The sequence below is a fragment of the Myotis myotis genome, unplaced genomic scaffold (assembly GCF_014108235.1).
Source record: "Myotis myotis isolate mMyoMyo1 unplaced genomic scaffold, mMyoMyo1.p scaffold_m19_p_2, whole genome shotgun sequence".
NCBI classification, from domain to species: Eukaryota; Metazoa; Chordata; class Mammalia; order Chiroptera; family Vespertilionidae; genus Myotis; species Myotis myotis.
This window is the reverse complement of record NW_023416324.1, coordinates 135,479,842-135,500,562: the sequence shown is the minus strand read 5'-3', so window position 1 is coordinate 135,500,562 and position 20,721 is coordinate 135,479,842. Positions and strand designations below refer to the sequence as shown.

At 41.5% G+C, this 20,721-nt stretch overlaps 1 protein-coding gene across 1 annotated transcript in view; it reads right to left on the bottom strand.

Moving 5' to 3' along the window:
* EPHA6 (EPH receptor A6) overlaps positions 1-20,721 on the bottom strand; it is a 955,281-nt gene that overhangs the window by 135,244 nt on the left and 799,316 nt on the right. Inside the window, exon 14 of the mRNA XM_036349135.1 lies at positions 358-567. Coding sequence (XP_036205028.1) covers positions 358-567 — 210 coding nt within the window. The remainder of the gene's footprint in view (positions 1-357; positions 568-20,721) is intronic.

Sequence of the window (20,721 nt, the reverse complement as noted above, 5' to 3'; positions counted from 1 at the left end):
ATTACCACTGACCTAATTGGTTGCACCATTCTTCAACGCACAGAACTCCATTGAAAGGAGATAATTTATGAAGCATCAAAAATATCTCAGGCAAAGGCAGATTTGTGTGAAGGCACGGACCTCAGGAATGTTAAAATAAAGTCCCAGTACAATGGAAGAAATAAAAGTGAAATATAAGAAGGTTCTGTTTTAAATCAGGTACAGAAAAGATGTTTCAACTAAATAATGATGTTAAATTGGGAAAATGACAGACAGGAGCAGAAAATTAGAGAAAAAAAACAAAAGCAGAATGACTCTAATGACATTAAAAGCAATAAAAGCAAACGAACTATCGTAGAAAAGCACATATACACTTACCGTTGTTGTATAGGCAGCTTCTGGGTCATCTTCCAGCACCCGGGAGAGACCAAAATCAGAGACTTTGCACACTAAGTTGCTGTTGACCAAAATATTCCTAGCGGCTAGGTCCCGATGAACATAACCCATATCAGAGAGATACTTCATCCCTGATGCAATGCCTCGAAGCATACCCACCAGCTGGATGACTGTGAAGTGGCCATCATGTTTCTGAAAGAGAATCACAATGGTTGACATTGAGTTAATATAGTGTGTGTGTGTGTGTGTGTGTGTGTGGTATTAAATAAAATCTTTGCACTTATTATTATTATTATTTTTTAGTTAAAAAAGAGCTCGATATATTGAATAAAGCTTGGTATTACCAAAATCCAAGTACAAACACCAACCACAGGCCCACACGACAGAGTTCCATTTGCAAAACGTCCCCGGGAGGCCCCGGCCAAGCCCCCACCCGGCCTGCGGCCCAGGGGGCAGGGAGGCCAGCGTGGGGTGGCGGAGGGGGAGGGGAGGACGGTGAAGACTAAAATCAGTCCGTGTAAAAGCTCAAAAAGCGCTAGCGTGGTACTGTCACAGCCATACAGGCGCAAATGCACCCGGCTGAGGCTGCCCGGCAGGCTACGCGCCAAGACCCGACCCAGCCGGCCCAGCGGCGCCATCGCTCGCACCCGGCTCGCTCGCCCTCACTCCTCCTGCTCACTCACTCTCTATAGAACACGGAAGTGGGTGTGTTTGGAGCTAGTAACCTGTGGAGGGCCCCCTGCCAGGGAAGGCGCCATGGGCTTTCTTTTAAGTTCATGTTGACTGAACCCCACATGTAGGCACAGCCTTGTCTTGGGGCACATCTAACCAAGAGGTGAGAATGCCTCAGTTCCACTCTTCAAAGCCCAGGCGCCCGGAGTGGGTTTTTGAGATGTAGATCTGGCCACGCACCAGGAACGAATAGGACTCTCCTCCCTCCGACTGGCCCCGCCCTGTGGGAGGGGCCCTGAGGTGGAGCCACGCCTACTTGCCACGCCCACCAGCCAGCGCCCTGGTATTTGGGTATAAATTAAACACGTGGTTCTGGTGCCGAGCCCCCTGTCTGTCCCTCCCTCAGAGGGCAGAAGCCCACCGGTCCAGCTTCTTCTATTTCTGTGTCTCGTCTCATTATTTCATTTTTCAGTCCCAAGCGTCTCTACTCCAAGAACCGGTTCTTTCCGTGCCGGATGCAGGAGGAGAGAACGTACCCCCATAGTGACCTTGGTCACACGAGTCCTCCGAAGAAGCGAAGCAGCGCCGGAGGAGGAGCGGGCCTCGGCCTCCGCAAGCAGCACCCAGGAGGGAGCGGCGCCGGGCCTGGGCCCTGGCCGCGAAGCCCACCTCGTCTTCCCGGCTTTGGCGGCCGTTTGCGTTTCCTTCTCAGGGGCCTTTGAGAGCCAGGCCTCGGCCAGCGCCCTCCTGCCCTTGCTCCGCAGCTGCCGTGGGCGTCGGGTACCGGCGCAGCCCCCTCGGCCTGGATGCCCCACAACTGCCCGAGAACTGGAGGGCCCTCAGCGTGTCCCGCCCGGTGAGGAAGAGGGCCTGGTCCAGCCGCGGGCCGCCTGCTCCTGCTCGCCGCCCCTTCTTCCTCCTCCTCAGCCGGCTCATGACATGACGTCCCACCGGGCTTCGTGCTCGTCCCAGGGCTGGTTCCTCCTGCTCGCTTTCCCGTCCCCACGAGGGGATCTTGTTCCTCCTCAGGCCCGTGTGCCTCTTCCTCACCCCGCTCCAGCTCCTGCTCGCAGGCACCCCTGTCGGCAGGGCAGGGGCTCAGCTGGGACTCGCACCGCCGTGGCCTCACCAGCTCCCGGGCTTCTCCTCGTCCTGCGGCTGCTCCTCGGCTGGCGCATCCGGAAGTCCAGCTCCACGGCGCCACAGGCCCGGGAGGACTCAGGGCGAACATGCGCTCCTCCTCCTTCCGCAGCCAACTGGTTGGGGCTCGGGGCCCGCGGGGGGCACAGGCTTTGAGCCGGTCCAGGAAGGGGCGGGCCAGCACCTCCCTGAGCACGTGGCCCGGGCGCCCACCGGCTCTCCAGCGAGGGCCGCCGCCCCCTCCTGGCTCCTTCTCCAGCTCCAGCTCCGCCAGCCTGCTCAGTGGGCGATGTCGGGCGGGGAGCTCTGCTCCAGCGCAATTCCAGGCTGGGCCGGCTCGCTCTGGGCTGCCTGGGCCAGGCCTCCTGGGCACTGTCTCGGCCACGGCCACAGGCAGGCCCTGGGGAACCTCCACGGGCTCCTCCTCAGCCTCAACCAGAGTCTCTGGGATTAGCCGCCCCCCTCCCCTTATCTCCCCCCCCCCCCCTCCGGCCCAAGTCCAGGACAGCTGTGCAGAATGCAGTCTGACCTGGCGAGTCAACAGGCGCTTCGCCCCCCTCGGTGAAGTCCAGGCACCGGGGGGCTCCCTCCCCTGCCGCCCCCGCTCCTCCCCCAGCGCCTGAGTGTCCAGCAGGCCATCTCCGCAGCCACGCTCAGCGCTTGGGGTCGCCATGGTCTTTGAACTTATTTCACTGGATCCAATGAATGTGAGCATCAAGTTTGCTGACTATTGACTATGTTTATAACAAAATGTAAGTATTTTTTTGACATTTAAAGGAAAGAAAAATCTAGGTGGAAGTGATGAAAGATAAAAGATAAAGGATAGAAGGGAACCAACCAAATCAACTTCCAGAAAAAATAATTTCAAAAAATTTAAGAGGGAAATAAAGTCAAATAAGGTAATAGCAATGACAAGCAAGAAAATAGAATCCACTTTCCACAGCTGTGGGCTCTGAACTGGCCATACAGGTAGGCAGGAGGCAGCAACACCTAGGGTGGGATGAAAGTTGTGTGATAACTGGAAATATGGTAAAAAAGATCACTGAGGAAAAAGAAAAATTGATTGCATAAACAAGTTTAGGAAAGCTGTAGGAGAAAGAAAAAAACCACAGACACACACACACACACACACACACACACAGAAAATAGCTACATTTCCCCCATTCTTTCATTACATAGAGCAAATAAGAAGTTGTTGGGAATTGACTGAAAACAGGTCTATTTTAGCTCCCAGTTGGAAAGATTAAATGAAATATGGGTAATAAGTCAGGCACAGCAACTGGGGTGTAGTAGTCAATCCCTTCATTATTTATTCCTCTCACCTTGATTTAAAAATAATACAGAATTTTTTAAGGTAAAAAACATCCTCTTGTCATCCGTGCAAGATTTGTACACCAATAAAACCAGATACAAATAGTACCCTAGAAATTAGAGAAAAAGAAAATAAAAACATTTTAAGTTTGAAACATAATACATATTGTCTTATGTAGTTATTTGGAGATTGTTGTCTTTAGTGAAGATTGTTGTCTTTAGTGAAAAACATGAAAAATTCTCAAGTTGGTTTTACACATCAGGTGTCATTTATTCTGAATGATATTAAAAATGAGTATCTAGTAAGAGATTATAGGGCATTATTACCTTATACAGTTTGGTAGAAGCGTAAATAAGAATATCTTAAATTTTGCAAAGTTAAGCAGTTTTCATGGATATCTGATTTAAAACTATAGAGTAGTTTAAACATAGGGATGATTTGAGCAGACCAGTCTCCTATACAATGATGATTCATTGGTCAGTTAAATGAATCAGCTTATACTATAAATGAAATAAACTTTTTCTTACTCTATCAACTCTATCAACTTATCTCCCTGATAGCTCTCTGATACCATCACCCAACTCAAGTGCAGAGGAAGGAAAAGAGCCTTCTCTTAGAAGAAACATTCTACGGTGAGAGTCCCCATTTAAGCAGGCTCTTCTGTATAATTAATGTGTAAAAGATAACCTAGCAAAGAAAATGTTCGGTGTTATTAGCTCTTTATGTTCCCAATCCATCTTCTTAGACAGTGTACTAGTAGATGAAATCTGTCTCTTTTATCATGTGCTCTTCCTACTTCTCTTCTATTAGGAATCTCAAAGCCTTTGAGTAGAATTGAAAGCATAAGTTCTTTTGGCCAAGAAAGAATTACATTAAATTTCAAGAGGTTGTTCTTTTACCTATTAGAAAATGAAGTTGCCTGGTGTCACAGTTCTTGTCAATGCAGAATTTCTACATAATAGGTAACATTAATGGACCATCTGAAAACTAAGGGATGCCTCAGTTTCCTTATCTGTACGATGAGATTAGAATAAGTCAGAGCTGTAGTGAGAATCACATATAAACACAGAGCAGCCCCTGATGTATTTTAATAATAATAATTATCTATATATAAAAGCCTAAGAGACCGTTTGACTGTTCGACTGGTAGCTATGACTCACTGACCACCAGGGGGCAGATGCTCAATGCACAGGTATGGAAACATGGAACAGACTGATGAATCTCAGAGGGAAGGGTGTGAAGAGATTAACCAAAGATCTTATATGCATACTAGAGGCCCAATACCTGGATTCATGCACTGGTGGGTTTCCTCGGCCTGGCCTGAGGGGATTGAGCTGAAACTGGCTCTCTGACATCTGCAGAGGGGTTCTGGATTGTGAGAGGGCACAGGCCAGGCCAAGGGACCCCACCGGTGCATGAATCTGAGCACCGGGCCTCTAGTTATTTAATAAAACCTCATTGTTTTTATAATTACAGGTAGTTTTTATAGTTTTAATGAGCCAGAAAATTCTCTCTCTTTCCTGAAAAATCATAAACCCTTATATCATAAGGAGAAATAATTATTTAACACCAGGTTGAAATTTCATTTCCTATTTATTCTGAATAACAAAGCACAAAGTTATTTCTTTTTTTAAGTACAACTATTTTTAGAGCAATTTTAGACTCACAGCAAAATTAAGAGTAAGAGATTTCTCATATATGTTCTACTCACAGACATGTAAATCCTCCCCCATTATCAACATCTCAATCCAGAATGGCACATTTGTTACAATTGATGAACATATGCTTACACATTTTAATCACCCAAAGTTTACAGTAGGCTTCATTGTTAGTGTTGAACATTCTATGGGTTTGGACAAATGTGTAATGACCTGTATCCACCATTATAGCATCAGAGAATTTTCACTGCCCTAAAAATCTGTTGTGTTCCATCTATTCATCACCCCCACTCCCAACCCTGGCAAACACTGCTGTTTTTACTGTTTTGATGGTTTTGCCTTATCTAGAATTATACAGTATATAGCCTTTTCAGACTGGCTTCTTTCACTTAATAATATGCATTTAAGTTTTTCCCATGTCTCTTCATAGCTTGATTGCTCAATTCTTTTTAGTGCTGAATCTGAATGATATCCTATTGTCTGAATGTACCACAGTTCATTTACCCATTTACCTACTGAAGGACATCTTGGTTGCTTCCAAGTTTTGGTAATTACAACTAAAGCTCCTACAAACATCTGTGGTTATAGAATGTTTATAGCAGTTTATGGCTTCAGGCTTTTATGTGCACTTAGGTTTTCAACTTCTTTGAGTAAATGCCAAAGATGGCAATCGCTGGGTTATTTGGTAAGAGAATGTGTAGTTTTGTTAAGAAACTGCCAAACCATCTTCCATTTTGCAATCCCACCAGCAATGGAGAGTTTCTGTTGCTCCATATCTTTACCAGCATTTGGATCAAAGTTACTGATTTTGGCCATTCTAGTAGGTGCATTGGGTGTTTCATTTTAATTTGCATTTCCTGATGATATATGATGTGAAGATCTTCTCATGCACTTATTGGCCATCTTCATATCTTATTTTGTGAGGTGTCTGTTAAGGTCTTTGGGTTTTTTTTTAAATTAAATCTTTATTGTTCAGATTATTACATTTGTTCCTCTTTTTTCCCCCCATAACTCCCCTCCCTCCAGTTCCCACCCCACCCTCCGCCCTCACTCCCCACCCACTGTCCTCATCCATAGGTGCACGATTTTTGTCCAGTCTCTTCCCGCATCTCCCACACCCCTTTCCCCCCCAAGAATAGTCAGTCCATTCCCTTTCTATGTCCCTGATTCTATTATAATCAACAGTTCATTCTGTCCATCAGATTATTTATTCACTTGATTCCTAGATTCACTTGTTGATAGATGCATATTTGTTGTTCATAATTTGTATCTTTACCTTTTTCTTCTTCTTCCTCTTCTTAAAGGATACCTTTCAGCATTTTATATAATCCTGGTTTGGTGGTGATGAACTCCTTTAGCTTTTCCTTATCTGTGAAGCTCTTTATCTGACCTTCAATTCTGAATGATAGCTTTGCTGGATAAAGTAATCTTGGTTGTAGGTTCTTGGCATTCATCACTTTGAATATTTCTTGCCATTCCCTTCTGGCCTGCAAAGTTTCTGTTGAGAAATCAGCTGACAGTCGTATGGGTACTCCCTTGTAGGTAACTGAGTTTCTTTCTCTTGCTGCTTTTAAGATTCTCTCTTTGTCTTTTGCTCTTGGCATTTAAATTATGATGTGTCTTGGTGTGGTCCTCTTTGGATTCCTTTTGTTTGGGATTCTCTGCGCTTCCTGGAGTTGTAAGTCTATTTCTTTCACCAGGAAGGGGAAGTTTTCTGTCATTATTTCTTCAAATAGGTTTTCAATATCTTGCTCTCTCTCATCTTCTGGCACCCCTATAATTCTGATGTTGGTACGCTTGAAGCTGTCTATCCTCGCATTTTTGGATTCTTTTTTCATTTTGCTTTTCCGGTTGGGTGTTTTTCCTCTTCTTCGCATTTCAAATCTTTGACTTGTTTCTTGCGCTCCTCTGGTCTGCTGTTGGGAGTCAGTATAATATTCTTTATTTCAGTCCGTGTATGCTTAATTTCTAGTTGGTTCTTTATCACAACATCGAGGGTCTCATTAGATTTCTTGTAGATCTCAATAAGTTTATCGGCGGCTTCTAGACAGTTCTTGAGAGACCTTAAAAGTGTGGTTCTGAACTGAATATCCTCCATTGACAATTTTGTCCTGTTTCTTTGTCTCCGCATTATTTATGCTTTCTTGGTGCACCCCCTAGGGGTCTTTGTGCGCAGTCTTGTTGTAGTTAAGCCTTGATTGTTGTAGTTAATACTAGGGGGATTTGACCTCCAGGCCAACTGGCTGTGAGAATCAGCTGTGTCTGCAGTGGGAAAACTTCTGTCCTCTGGGGAGGTGCTAATCTAGCCTTTTCCTGAGGCTATCCGGCAAATGGCTCTGCGCAGGGCTTGGGCGGGGTGGGTCGGGTTGCGTGGGATCAACAGGGTGGGCGGACCGAGCAGTTATGGCTGCTCTCAGTCCCGTCCCCAGAGGCTCTGCCTCTCAGAGTCCCAGCAACCTCTGCAAACCTCGGAGAAAAAGCTGCCCTCGAGTTCCGACTGATGCCAGACAGTCACGCTTCTCCCGTTTGAGTCTGGGTCCCTAGAGACTCACCCAGAACTGGAGCTCAGAGCCTGAGCCTCCCTCCCAATTGAAAAGGACAACCGCGCCCTCAGCCACCAGCCCGCTCCACGCGCACCTCCACACCTTTGTATTTTCCGCACTGCGCCTCCTCTGAGTCTTGGTATGCTGTTCTCTTTCTTTCTTTTTTTTTTTTTTTAAATATATTTCTTTATTGATTTCAGAGAGGAAGGGAGAGGGAGAGAAAGTGCTGGGGTCCAACCCCAGCAGGTCCAGGGGTCCCCAAAGGTGTGGACAGAGTCGGCGAAGAAGGAATGACACGGAGACAGCGTTCAGTTGATCAGCAGCCTAGCCCGTATCTCTAGCCAAGTTCTGTTCAGGATCTCCAGCGAAGTTCTGGTTAGGATCTCCATCCGGGGTCTGTGTCCATGTTCTCTTGCTAGGTTCTCCAGCCAGGTTCTCCAGGTTCTCCAGCCAGGTTCTTTAGCCAGGTTCTAGTCAGGTTCTCTTGCCATGTTCTATCCAGGTTCTGTAGCCAGGTTCTGTCTCTAGGTTCTGTGGCCAGTTTCTGTCCAGGATCTTTTGCCATGTTCTCTCCAGCGAAGTTTTTCTGTCTCTAGGTTCTGTGTCTAGGTTCTGTGTCTGTTCTCTTTCCTTCTAGTTGAAGAATTTCCCCTCAGCCAGCCTTCCTGTGGTTCTGGGTGATGTCTGTTCCATCTTTTAGTTGTATTTTTGAAGTGGTTGTTTGAGGCAGCAAACTCCGGTGTTTACCTATGTCGCCATCTTGGTTTCTCTCTTTTGGGTTGTTTTTAATCAGGTTGTTTTCTTGAATTTTAAATGTTCTTTGTATATTTTGGATAACTATCTTTTATCAGATGCTTTTATTTTGCAAGTATTTTCTCCCGGTCTGTGTTTTGTCTCTTCATTTTCTTGACATTGCCTTTTGCAGACCAGAAGTTTTAAATTTTAATAAAGTCCAGCTTATTAATTTGTTCTTTCTTAGATTGTGCCTTTGGTGTTTTATCTAAAAAGTCATTGCCATATCCAATATCATCTAGGTTTTCTTTTATGTTATCTTCTAGAAGTTTTATGATTTTGCCTTTTATATTTAGGTCTGTGATCCAGTTTGAATTTATTTTTGTGAAGAATGTAAAGTCCTGTGTCTAGATTCATTTTTTTGTATGTGGATGTCTAATTGTTCCAGCACCATTTGTTAAAAAGACAGATTTTTGCTCCATGGTATTGCCTTTGTTCCTTTGTCAAAAACCAGTTGATTATGTTTATTATAGGCTCTCTATTCTGTTCCATTGATCTATTTGTCTATTCTTTCACCCCCACCATACTTTCTTAATTACTGTAGCTTTATAATAAATCTTGAAGTCAGGTAGTGTCAGTCCTTCAACTTTGTTTTTCTTCAATACTGTGTTAGCCATTCTGGGTCTTTGCTTCTATAAACTTTATTTTTTTATTTTTATTTTTTAAAATATATTTTATTGATTTTTTACAGAGAGGAAGGGAGAGGAATAGAGAGTTAGAAACATGGATGAGAGAGAAACATCGATCAGCTGCCTCCTGCACACCCCCTACTGGGGATGTGCCTGCAACCAAGGTACATGCCCTTGACCAGAATCAAACCCGGGACCCTTCAGTCCACAGGCTGACACTCTATCCACTGAGCCAAACCAGTCAGGGCTGCTTCTATAAACTTTAGAATCAGCTTGTTGGTATCCACAAAACAACTTACTGAGATTTTGATTGGGATTGCACTAAAATTATAGATAATTTAATAAGAACTGATATTGTATTATTTTATTTATTTTTATTTTTTTTAGAACTGACATTTTAGTAACTGAGTCTCCCTGTCTATAATCATGGAACATCTCTCAATTTATTTACTTCTTTGATTTTACTTATCAGCCTTATAGTTTTCCTCATATACATCTTGTACATATATTGTTAGATTTATACCTAAGTATTTCATTTCTGATAGTTTGTTGTTAGTGTATAAAAATGCAATTGATTTTTGTACATTGATTTTTATCCTGCAGCTTTATTTATAACTAAAAGTCTTTTTTTGGTGTGTGGAGTCTTTAGGGTTTTCTATATATAATATCATATTATCTACAAATAGAGACAGTTTTACTGCTTCCTTTCCAATTAGGATGCCTTTTAATTCTTTTTCTTGTCTATTTGCTCTGGGCATGTCTTCCAATACTATGTTGAAAAAAAGGGATGAGAATGGGTATCTTTGCCTTATTCCTAATCTTAGAGGAAAAGTTTTCAGCTTGTCACAGTTGGGTATAATGTTAGCTTTGGGCTTGTCATATATGGGCTTTATTATATTGAATACATTCCCTCTATACCCATATTATTGAGAGTTAAAAAATCATAAATGGATATTGAATTTTGTCAAATGCTTTTTCTGTATCTATGGAGATGATCATATGATTATTATCCTTCTTTTTGTTAATGTGATGTATCACATTAATTGATTTGTGGATGATGAACCATCCTTGCATCCCTGGAATAACTTTCACTTGATCATGTAGTATGATACTTTTAATGTACTCTTGAATTTGGTTTGCTAATATTTTGTTGAGGGTTTTTGCATCTACCAGTATGTTCATCAGGGATATTGGCATGTAGTTTTCTTTTCTTGTAGCATCCTTGTCTAACTTTGTTATCTGGCTTTGTAAAATAATTGTAAGAGTATTCCCTCCTCTTCTGTTTCAGGTAAGTTATTTTAAAATTATTTTAACTATTCTTATTACCAATACTTGAAAATACTTGAATTAATTGCTTTCTTATTAGCAACATAGCAATCATGGTCCTAATAACAATAAGTGGCATCATTATAAAATGAGCTTTTAGTGTTTGAAAATAATATAAACCACTTTCTCTATGTTCTTTCATGGGACTATACAATGTAGTATGTTTATTTCTAATTCATTTGGCCACAATATTTTCCAAGGTTCATGAGGTCAAAACCATTTTTATAATAGCACCAAGACATGCACTTGCCTTTTTCACTATGTTGACATTTGCACTAATGGTATAAAACTCTGTTAGGCAAAACTGCAGAAGCCTTAACACAAATCAAGGCAGGAGCACAAAACAAACTGTACTATTGTTTCCACACACTTCTCTGCCACATGAACGAACAAACAAAAAAGGATAGTATTGTATAAGAAGGTACTTAGTGAAGTAATAAAACCCATTATGTTTGTTAAATGTTGGTTCTTGGTTACACACTCTCAGCATCAACATCTGTGAGGGACAGAAGAAAATAAGATTGGGCAGCAGGAAAAGTTAAACTGCAGCACATTAACAGCAGCAGCCTTGGTATAGCCCATGGAATGTTCTGGATCTGGGATAACTCTTCAGAGTTGGTCCAGGTTGAGGAAAGGGAACTGGGTCCTTATACTCCACATCAATCAATCATTGGATGTAGACTGCCTCTGTAAAAGTGTGGCCTTGGGTAAGATAGCTTTTGCTAGTCAAGGGCATTTCCCAGAGAGGGACTGAGGTAAGAACTACCAGCTTCCAGAATTGCAGAAGCTATAGAAATATGGGAGTTGATCCTAAGATTTGTTCCCAAAAAAGTTCCTTCGTGAGAATCTTTAAATAATATGTTTCCCAGGGAATACAATCTGTCTACAGACAGATATAGAAAATATCTATCTATCTATCTATCTATCTATCTATCTATCTATCTATCTACCTACCTACCTACCTATCTATCTGGTGTCTATAAAATTATTCAGCCTTGATAAAAAAGAAACTCCAAAAATAGTTCTATATATTTTTTTGGAAACTCATACCTCAATTGTTGCCACATTATTCTAGGAAAAAAATAGCTGACATTCTTTAAACACTATAAACCAGTCACAGACATTCTTTTTTTTTTTTTTTCACAGACATTCTTTAAACACTATAAACCAGTCACATTTATGAGCTGTTTACAGGTATTATTTATTCCTTGCAACAACTCTGGGCTATAAGTATAGTTATTATCTTCATCTTAGAGATAGTCAAAATGAAGTGTAACAGTGATAGAAAAAGATAATATACTAATCAGGAAGTAATTATAGAATAGGTTGTACTAATAAACTCATAGAAATTTCATGTATTAAAAGTTTCCTTATTAGTATTTTGTAGACATCAGCAGTTGCAGTTCCTGCCTGACCAAGGTGTGACCCTGACCCCAAGAACTGGGCAAGTGTCAAAAATTCATATCAGAGCCAGAAGAACTGCTGCCTACATGCCCTGTTTTGGGACATCAGCAGTAAAACTTCAGATGGAGCAGTGAAACTACACATACAGGAGGTAACACTGAAACTATCTGAGAGCAGAGCTGAGAAACTGCACTTGGCCAGAAATTCCTTAGTTCCCCACTTCCCCAATCCCCATATATGATGCAGCCAGGACACCTGAGATTGTGAGATAGCTTTGAAGGCATGAGCCAGCTGTCTCCTCAAGGTGTCGTCTCCTGAATAAAATCCCTTTCCTTGTCAGCCTGAACCTGTCTCATGAGTTTGACTTTCAAAGCAGCAGACTGCTGGACCTGCAGGTCGTTTTCCCTGTTTCAGATTGACAAAAAGATTTAATAACCTCGTAAATGGTAAAGTCAGGATTTGAATCTAGGCAATCTAAATCCAGAGCCTTTATTCTTATTAATTGGAGTTGTCTGAAAAAGAGTTGGTCCAAACTTTGCCATAATGACCCACTCTAGGCTAGTTTGGGAAGCATAATTTGGCATAACAAAGCAAGAAATAAAAGGACTGAGACTATTAAGTAAAAAACAAAGAGCACTCCAAATAAACCAACAAGTGGGGATTTATTTATCTGTCTCGTTGAGAGGAGCAACCCTATTTATCCATACTTGAGTTTGGCACATATCTATTTCTCTACAAATGAAGGAATTCTCTCCTTCAAACAAAATCTATATTCTTTTCACTAGTCCTTGTCAACATAGCGTCCTCAAGTGTGGTTTAGGACATACTGGTTTTCTTGAATATGGTGGAGGGTTAATAAATGGTGATGAATTAAATAGCTTTTGATACCATCTTATAGGGCACTGGCGGCTATTGCGATGTTATTCCTATTGTCTTGTATAAAAAAGACTGTTTTCTTTTCTTAAGGTTGGATATTCGTTTTCTCCTTTTGAAATAGCAGTTCTATCACAGCATCCACTATGCTGCCATGCCTTGTGTCAGCACTTGATAAATATTAATTCAAATTGAATTGAATTGTTTATGAGGGGAGGAGAAAAATGTGAGAGCACTGAGATTTAATATCTTTGGGCTTCCTACTAGAGATTAATCAAAAAGAAACTATGAATATTTTAATGACATATGGTTATTTTCCCAGGAAGGCAGATCCAAATGAAAGAGAGCGAATGTGGCATATTTACACACTGCATCTCAGAGCTTAGTAGCTAGAATTCAGTTTGTCTTCATTCTTCTTTTCCTTTGCTTTCTCAACCTGACTGCCGAGAAACCTGGAGCTTGATCTTAAAGTGACAGAGAGGGTGAGCCTGATTGGAAGGTGTTTTCAGAAAGCTACACATAACAGTATCCGCTCCTTTGAAACCTGTAGAGCTCTCGGAGACCCTAAGACCCTAGAGCACAATATCCTCCGATCTGAGCATGTCACACTGTCTCCACAGTAATGCAAGCTCCTGACGATGGTTTCCAAGGCCCTGCCTTCTAAGTTGTTCCCCACAGACACTTTCAAACTCCCAGTGTGTATTCATCTTAGGTTGACCTCAAGTACTTAGCCTGTGCTTAGGACAGATGTAGGATTTGAGTGCTATGCTGTCCTGTTGTCATCACATTACTACCTAACAACATTATATATATATGCTTTTCAATATAATAAATCTATTTAACAAATCTATTTAAACACAAATATCACCCTGCCACTCATTTGCTTAAGACCCTTTAATACCAGAATAGAGTACAGTATTCAAAACAAAGTTAGATCCTTGCTCCTGTCTCTAGTTTTATAACTTTTTTCTGATTCAATATTTTTGTGTGTTTATTTCACCCCTACAGCATGTTATTTCATATCTAATGTGCTTTGCTTATATAGTTCCCTCTTCCAGGAATACTATTCTAGTCTTCTGTCACCTGAGTTTTCCATACGTATCATCTCCTCTAGGAGGTCCTTGCTGAGTCCCTAAGTCCTTTTTTTCAAACAGTGCTCTTTGGGCAGCTACTACGGCCAGTTATTGCTCTAATTACTGGGCTCAAAGTGGGAAGCAAAAGAGAAATGTGCCTGCTTCATTTGTACTTACATTTAACCAGAGGCAGGGAGACATACAATAAATAGGTAAACATTAAATGAGATACTTAAAAATATTGAGAAAATAAATAAAATGTGTATGAAAGAGAATGACATGTTGAAGCCTGTGACCAGTTTCCAGCACATACAAATGACGAGTCAGGAATGAGTGGATACTGAAGAAATGAAAGCCAAAGAGGCTGGAGTTTGTTGAGAGAAAGAGAGAAATAGAGTGAGAGTGAGAGCAAGAGCAAAGAGAGGAGAGGAGAGGAGAAGAGAGGCGAGGAGAGAAGAGACAGGCAGAGGAAAAATCAGGTAGAGTCTTGTAAGCTAAGGTGAAGAGTTTGAAATCTGCTCTAAAAGTAATGAGGTGTTAGAGAAGAACTTTAGTTTGGGAGCGATATATATATTCGGACTTGTGTATGGAAAATAGAATCAGAGAGATACATTTGGAAGCTATTAGAGTAACTCAGGGGAGAGAAACTGGTGGCTTAAATCAGGATTGAGATCTATTTTAGAGGTATAGCCAGCAAGACTTGCAGTAGATTGGATGAAGAGGGAGACAGATCAGGAAAGTGGGGAAATAAAGATGGACCAAGTTTCTCTCTTTATTGCTCTCAAAGCATCCTGTCTACACCAACATTATCTAAAACCATCCCGTCTCCCACACTGTCTTGAACATAAAGGGCATACCTTGTCTTGTTCATCTTTGAAGTGTCAGGGCCTGGCATCGTGCTTGGCACACAGTAGATATTCAACAGACATTCACCGGATTGATCTGAACTAAACATATTTTTCTCTTAATGAAGTGAAGTACTTTATTTATTTATTTTTAAATATATTTTATTGATTTTTTACAGAGAGGAAGGGAGAGGAATAGAGAGTTAGAAACATCAATTCAGCTGCCTCCTGCACACTCCCCACTGGGGATGTGCCCACAACCAAGGTACATGCCCTTGACCGGAATCGAACCTGGGACCCTTCAGTCCACAGGCCAACGCTCTATCCACTGAGCCAAACCGGTTAAGGCGAAGTGAAGTACTTTAAACTTTTACTCAGTAGTAAGATATTTTTGAAGTATTTTTCATTGCAAGATAAGAGATTCTCTAAAAAATCATGAGTAAATGAGAAGTATTTATTACACTTGCAACCATTTTCACTTCTGAGTGGACTCTAGTTTGATTCTAATTTTGACCACCAAATTCATATGTTTTTTCAGTAGAGTGAAAAAAGGGGACTAAGTATATCATAAAGATTTTTGTTATATTTCTTTCTAGTTCTTCACTGGAGAATCACGTTGAGCTCAACTCCAACAGAACAGCTTTGCAAAGCATGAAAGGTCTGTGGACAATTTAAATCACAGCCTTCAAACTTCCTTGTTGAAAAATGTGCACTACTCCTTTGTACACAGTAAATAATTATAGTGATTCAGCATCCTGAAAATGAGTGATAGACAATACTGTACCTAGGAGATAGTAAGCTGTTATTCTAGAGTAGAATGAATAAAAATTGCACATCATCACTTAACAAACATTTACAGAGAATCCAATTCATTGTACAGTGTCTTAGTTATAATAAATAAATCATCTTTCAGAGATTCCTCACAAATCTGGTACAATGAACACTGTTGGATAAAGACGATTTATGCTCTAAAATGAAGAATGAAAGTTTGGTTCATATGTATGTCAAAAGACTTTTTTTGGTTTACTAAGCATGAGTTACAAGAAATGGCATCAGCTTTTCAAAACAAAACAACAAAAATAGAAAGGTTAGATGAAACCTTATAAAATTATTCCTTCCAAATGCTGACTCAAGCTATAAAATGGCTTTGCAGGAAATGTAACTTACTAAGCAGTTTATAAAAGATCCAGGTATACAAACAGTGGACACTGGAAGCCTCTTATCCCCCTAATTTTGTGCTGCTAGAGACCCTTCTGAGAAAATTAGATGTCTGAAATGCAATCCTATATAATAAAAGAGAAACATGCAAATTAGCTGTCCCTTCGTGATGCCCACAAGCCACTCCCACAAAGCCAATCAGGAGCAAGTATGAAAATTAACCCAAACAAGATGGCGGCAGCCACGGAGCTGGAGCAAAGAGGAGGCTTGGGTTGCCCCCGGTGATGGAGGAAGCCAAGCTTCCCACCTGCCCTGGCCCAGCTGTGGCCTCCGCTCAAGGCTACAAAGTTTCAGTTATAGAAGATAAATAAATCCCAGATACCTGCTTCCAGCCACCCTGGCTTCCGCTCAAGGAGGTGCTGAAAACAAAAATGAAAAAAAGGAGGGGCTGGGACCTTGGGTCACCGGGGGGCATGGCCATCCTGCAAACAGCCATCTGCCCCTCACCCAGTCTGGCCAGGCACCCCAGTGGGGACCCCCACCCTGAGGGGGTGTGGCCAGCCTATAAACAGCCCTCAGCCCCTCACCCAGGCTGGCCACACCCTCATGGGGTGAGGGTCCCCACTGGGTGGGGGGGCTTGGCCAGACTGAAAATGGCCCTCAGCCCCTCACTCAGGCTGGCCAGGCATCCCAGTGGGGACCCCCACCCTGAAGGGGGTGTGGCAAGCTTGAAAACAGCCCTCAGCCCCTCACCCAGGCTGACCACGGCCCCCAAGCAGGGACCCTCACCCCATGGGGGCGTGGCCGGCCTGCAAACCACCACAGGCCTCTCACCCAGGCCATCCCATGTCCCAAGGGAACCCCCACCCTGATCCGGGATACCCTCAGGGCAAACCAGCCGGCCCCACCTGTGTACCAGCCCTCTATCTATACTAATAAAAGGGTAATATGAAAAGGGTAATATGCTAATTAGACTGGGAGACCTTCCAGGAGACCTTCCAGATGTTCTCCTGGACAAAGCCATGGTGGTGGGGCTGAGGTAGAGGCAGTTAGAGGCCAAGAGGAGAGGGCAGTTGGTGATCAGGCTGGTGGGGGGCGGGGCCGTCGGGAGTGAGCAGACCAGCAGTGGGGCCAGTTGGCGGCAAGCAGGCCATCAGTGGGGGTCAGTTGGATGTGATCAAGACAGCGGGGATGGTGCAGTTTGGAGTGAGCAGGCCAGCAGGGGGACAGTTGGGGGCAAGCACGCCAGTGGGGAGGGGAGTTGGGGGTGAGCAGGCTGGCAGGGGAGGCAGTTGGGGGCAAGAACACTGGCATGGGGGGCAGTTTGGGGTGAGCAGGCCAGAAGGCAGAGTGGTTAGGGGCAATCAGGCAGGCAGGCAGGCAGGCAGGTGAGTGGTTAGGAGCCAGCAGTCCTGGATTGCGAGAGGGATGTCTGACTGCCTGCCAGTTTAGGTCCGATCCATGTAAACCGGCAGTAGGACATCCTTCGAGGGGTCCCAGATTGGAGAGGGTGCAGGCCGGGCTGAGGAACACCCCCTCCCCCGTGCGCAAATTTCATGCACTGGGCCACTAGTTGGTTTATAAGGGACAAAAGATGAGAATGTATGAAGAGCTACAACAACAGAGAGGAGCTAAGCTCTGTGTTCCCCTAGTGCAAAAATATCCTCACCCACTGTCTGCTTGTTCTCACTTTTTTGGTTCAGTTTTGCAAGATGAATAAGCTCTAGTGATCCACTATAACAACATCACATCTATATTTAACTGTATTGTACACTTGAAAATTTGTCAAGAGAGTAGATTTTGTGTTACATGTTACTAACAGAATAAAATAAAATAAATTATATTATATTTGGGCTTGTAAGTTCATGTAAAAAATGCAAAAAAGTATTTATGAATCACACACTAGTATTAATTAGTCTAACTTTATATCCAGCTAAGATCTATGCCAACTAAAGAAAGGAAGCTTAGATTTAGGGTGGGGGGAGAGTCCAGGTTACAGGTACTTCTATGGGGTGGGGATAGGGGAAGGGAGGTGCCACCAAAGAACAGGAAGAAAGGAGTAAATGCCACAGAAAAATGGCCTTTAATAATTTTGCTCAAGGAAGTCATGTAGCGGGGTGGAAAGCACTTCTATTTTTGTTTTCCAAGGAAATTCCTGGCCCCTTCTGTATTGGAAGCTACATCCTTTAGCTGTAGTCTGTGTTGAAGAGGCTTTTATAGGTCTGCCTAGGACTTAAGTAATATCTTTAAAGAAATGTTTATGGGAAAATGCATTTTGAGTTCTCAACTATTGATTTATAAGTGACTTTGCAGAAAACAGTCCTTGGAGGATTAATTCCATAATTTAGCTTTAAAGTTAAAATTCAGTTTTTCTCTTTCTAAATCAGAAAGTTGTCCATGCTATGACTTTTTTAAAAAATATATATTTTATTGATTTTTTACAGAGAGGAAGGGAAAGGGATGGAGAGTTAGAAACATGGATGAGACAGAAACATCAATCAGCTGCCTCCTGCACACTCCCTACTGGGTATGTGACCACAACCAATGTACATGCCCTTGACCAGAATCGAGCCTGGGACCCTTGAGTCCGCAGGCCGATGCCCTATCCACTGAGCCAAACTGGTTAGGGCTCCATGCTATGACTTTTAAAAATACTCCTGAATTTGAAAAAGAAATGGCTAAGGTTATTTACAATGACCAAATAAGGAATGACCAAATCATTCTTGTTTTAAAATAACCAGGGTACGAGTAAGAGTCAATATCTTTTTTTTTTTCTATAGAAGTTTTAATTCTTGTGGCCTCCCCAGTTGAAAATATTGTTATAATAACCTATAGAGAATTTACTAAATCCTTCAAGGCTTTTTCTTTTGTAGTGATCATGGATTTGGACTTAAACTTGGCAAAGTTGCATTTTCACTTATAGATGGGAGAGGACACCAACAATAAAATCAGACATTTCAATGATAAGGAAACTAAAAATTGTCATTTCTAACATACCTAAAAATATCGAGGAAGAAAAGTAGATATGGATTTCTGAAATATAAAAGTTGGGTTTCATTTTAATAGCTTAAAGTGAATCTGAATATAATATAGCTTTAGTTTGCAAAGCTTACTACTGAATTAGATTTATTTATTTCTGTTTAGATTTGTATGAAAGTAATCTACACTAGCTACTATGTGTTGCACTTAAATAAAGCAAAACAAATATAAACTTTTTGTGTGGCATTTGGAGCAGGGTGTCACAGAGCGCTATGGTCTTGATGAAGCATCGTTAGAATGCATCAGAGTTACTTGTGGAAGTTTTTGCAAAATAAACCTGCTTGGGTCTGCATATGTCTTTTGTAAAATGTGTCTAGGATGGTGATTCTGATTTGCAGACATGGTTGAGAAACACAAATTTGGAGTCTAATATTTAGTTCTAAAAATTCAAAATTCCCAGTATGGTCTAAAAGGGGATACTGGAATACCATAGACGAGTTCAGGAAAATGCATGGGATTTCTCTATATAGCATAATAATTTCAAATTACAGACCAATTAAAAATCAATGTAAAATCCTGTATACAAAAGGAAAATTGAAAAGGAAAAGTATTAAATACAATTTCATGGTACCAGGTACAACAATAATACATTTTCAGTACTAAATGTTTAAAGAGGTAAATTTAAAAATGAAAAGTTCAGCCAACCCTATGCTGGGTTCCAAGCACATCATACTTACATATGTTTAAATATGTACTGTCACATTATTTTAAGAATAGGATTTGGCATTAAGCTGGCACAATCATGATAAATAATTACAATAGTCTGCATGAAGTTTCACATAGTTTTCTGAAAAATGAAATTAAAGGGATGTAATTCAACCATAACCTTTATGTTTTAAAAATAGGTATTGGTAGATAAATGCAACTTTGCTTTTTTTTTTTACTGTTGAATAGAAAATGAATTAATTGTAGTTTAATTTTGCTCTTATATACCAGCATACACAACTCTGTACAACACATTTTACAAGACAAGTGTGCTAATAAAATACAGCTCTCATTATTAATATATAACTAGCATAAGGTAAAATGCCATCTTTACTAGATTTATAATTTAAGTACATAAATATTTAAAAGATCCCTTTAATTTTTTAAATTAATATTAGCTTTGCATTTGTTCAGGGAAACTCTTCAAATGACTCACATTACTTTTGAAATTATAATATGCACTTATATGTATTATTTAAATATTCATATTCGTGAGGTATAACTAGATTTTTCTAAATGGTGACAATTAAAATTATTTTTAGCAATTAGAAAAAAACATACCAGGAAGTAACAGAAAAACTAATTTAAAACTCTTAGTGACACCTTTTGAAATATGTAATAATAATAATAATAATAATAGTAATGGATTATTAGACCTTCATATATGCCAGACACTGTTCTAGGAATTTTAGGTCTATAAGCCATTTAATCTATAATAATAAAAGCATAATATACTAATTAGACCAGACAGCTGAACGACCTTCTGGACGTCATTCTGGAGGTCCTTCCGGACGAAGCTTTGGCGGCGAGGACAGAGGCAGAGGTGGTTAGGGACAATCAGGCAGGCAGGCGAGTGGTTAGGGGTGATGTCAGCTGATGTCAGCATGACTAGTTAATTATGTCACTTTCTCCATGAGCAAAGGTAGGGTCTGGCGTGAGTGCAGGAAGAGTGCACGTAACAAGTAAAAATGATTGGGCCAGCAGTCCAGAGAGCCCCTTCCTGGCCACATAAGTTGCATGTCATTAAAACCTTGGTAAAGATTTTTAGTCGCCCTTTTTAGGACCCGGAAACAACTGTCGTCTCGGAGCAGAACCTGCTCCTGATGATCCTGCCTTGGATCATCTGACCAGCTACTTTTCTTTCTAACTTCAGCAGTTATTCTGAACATGCATTAAA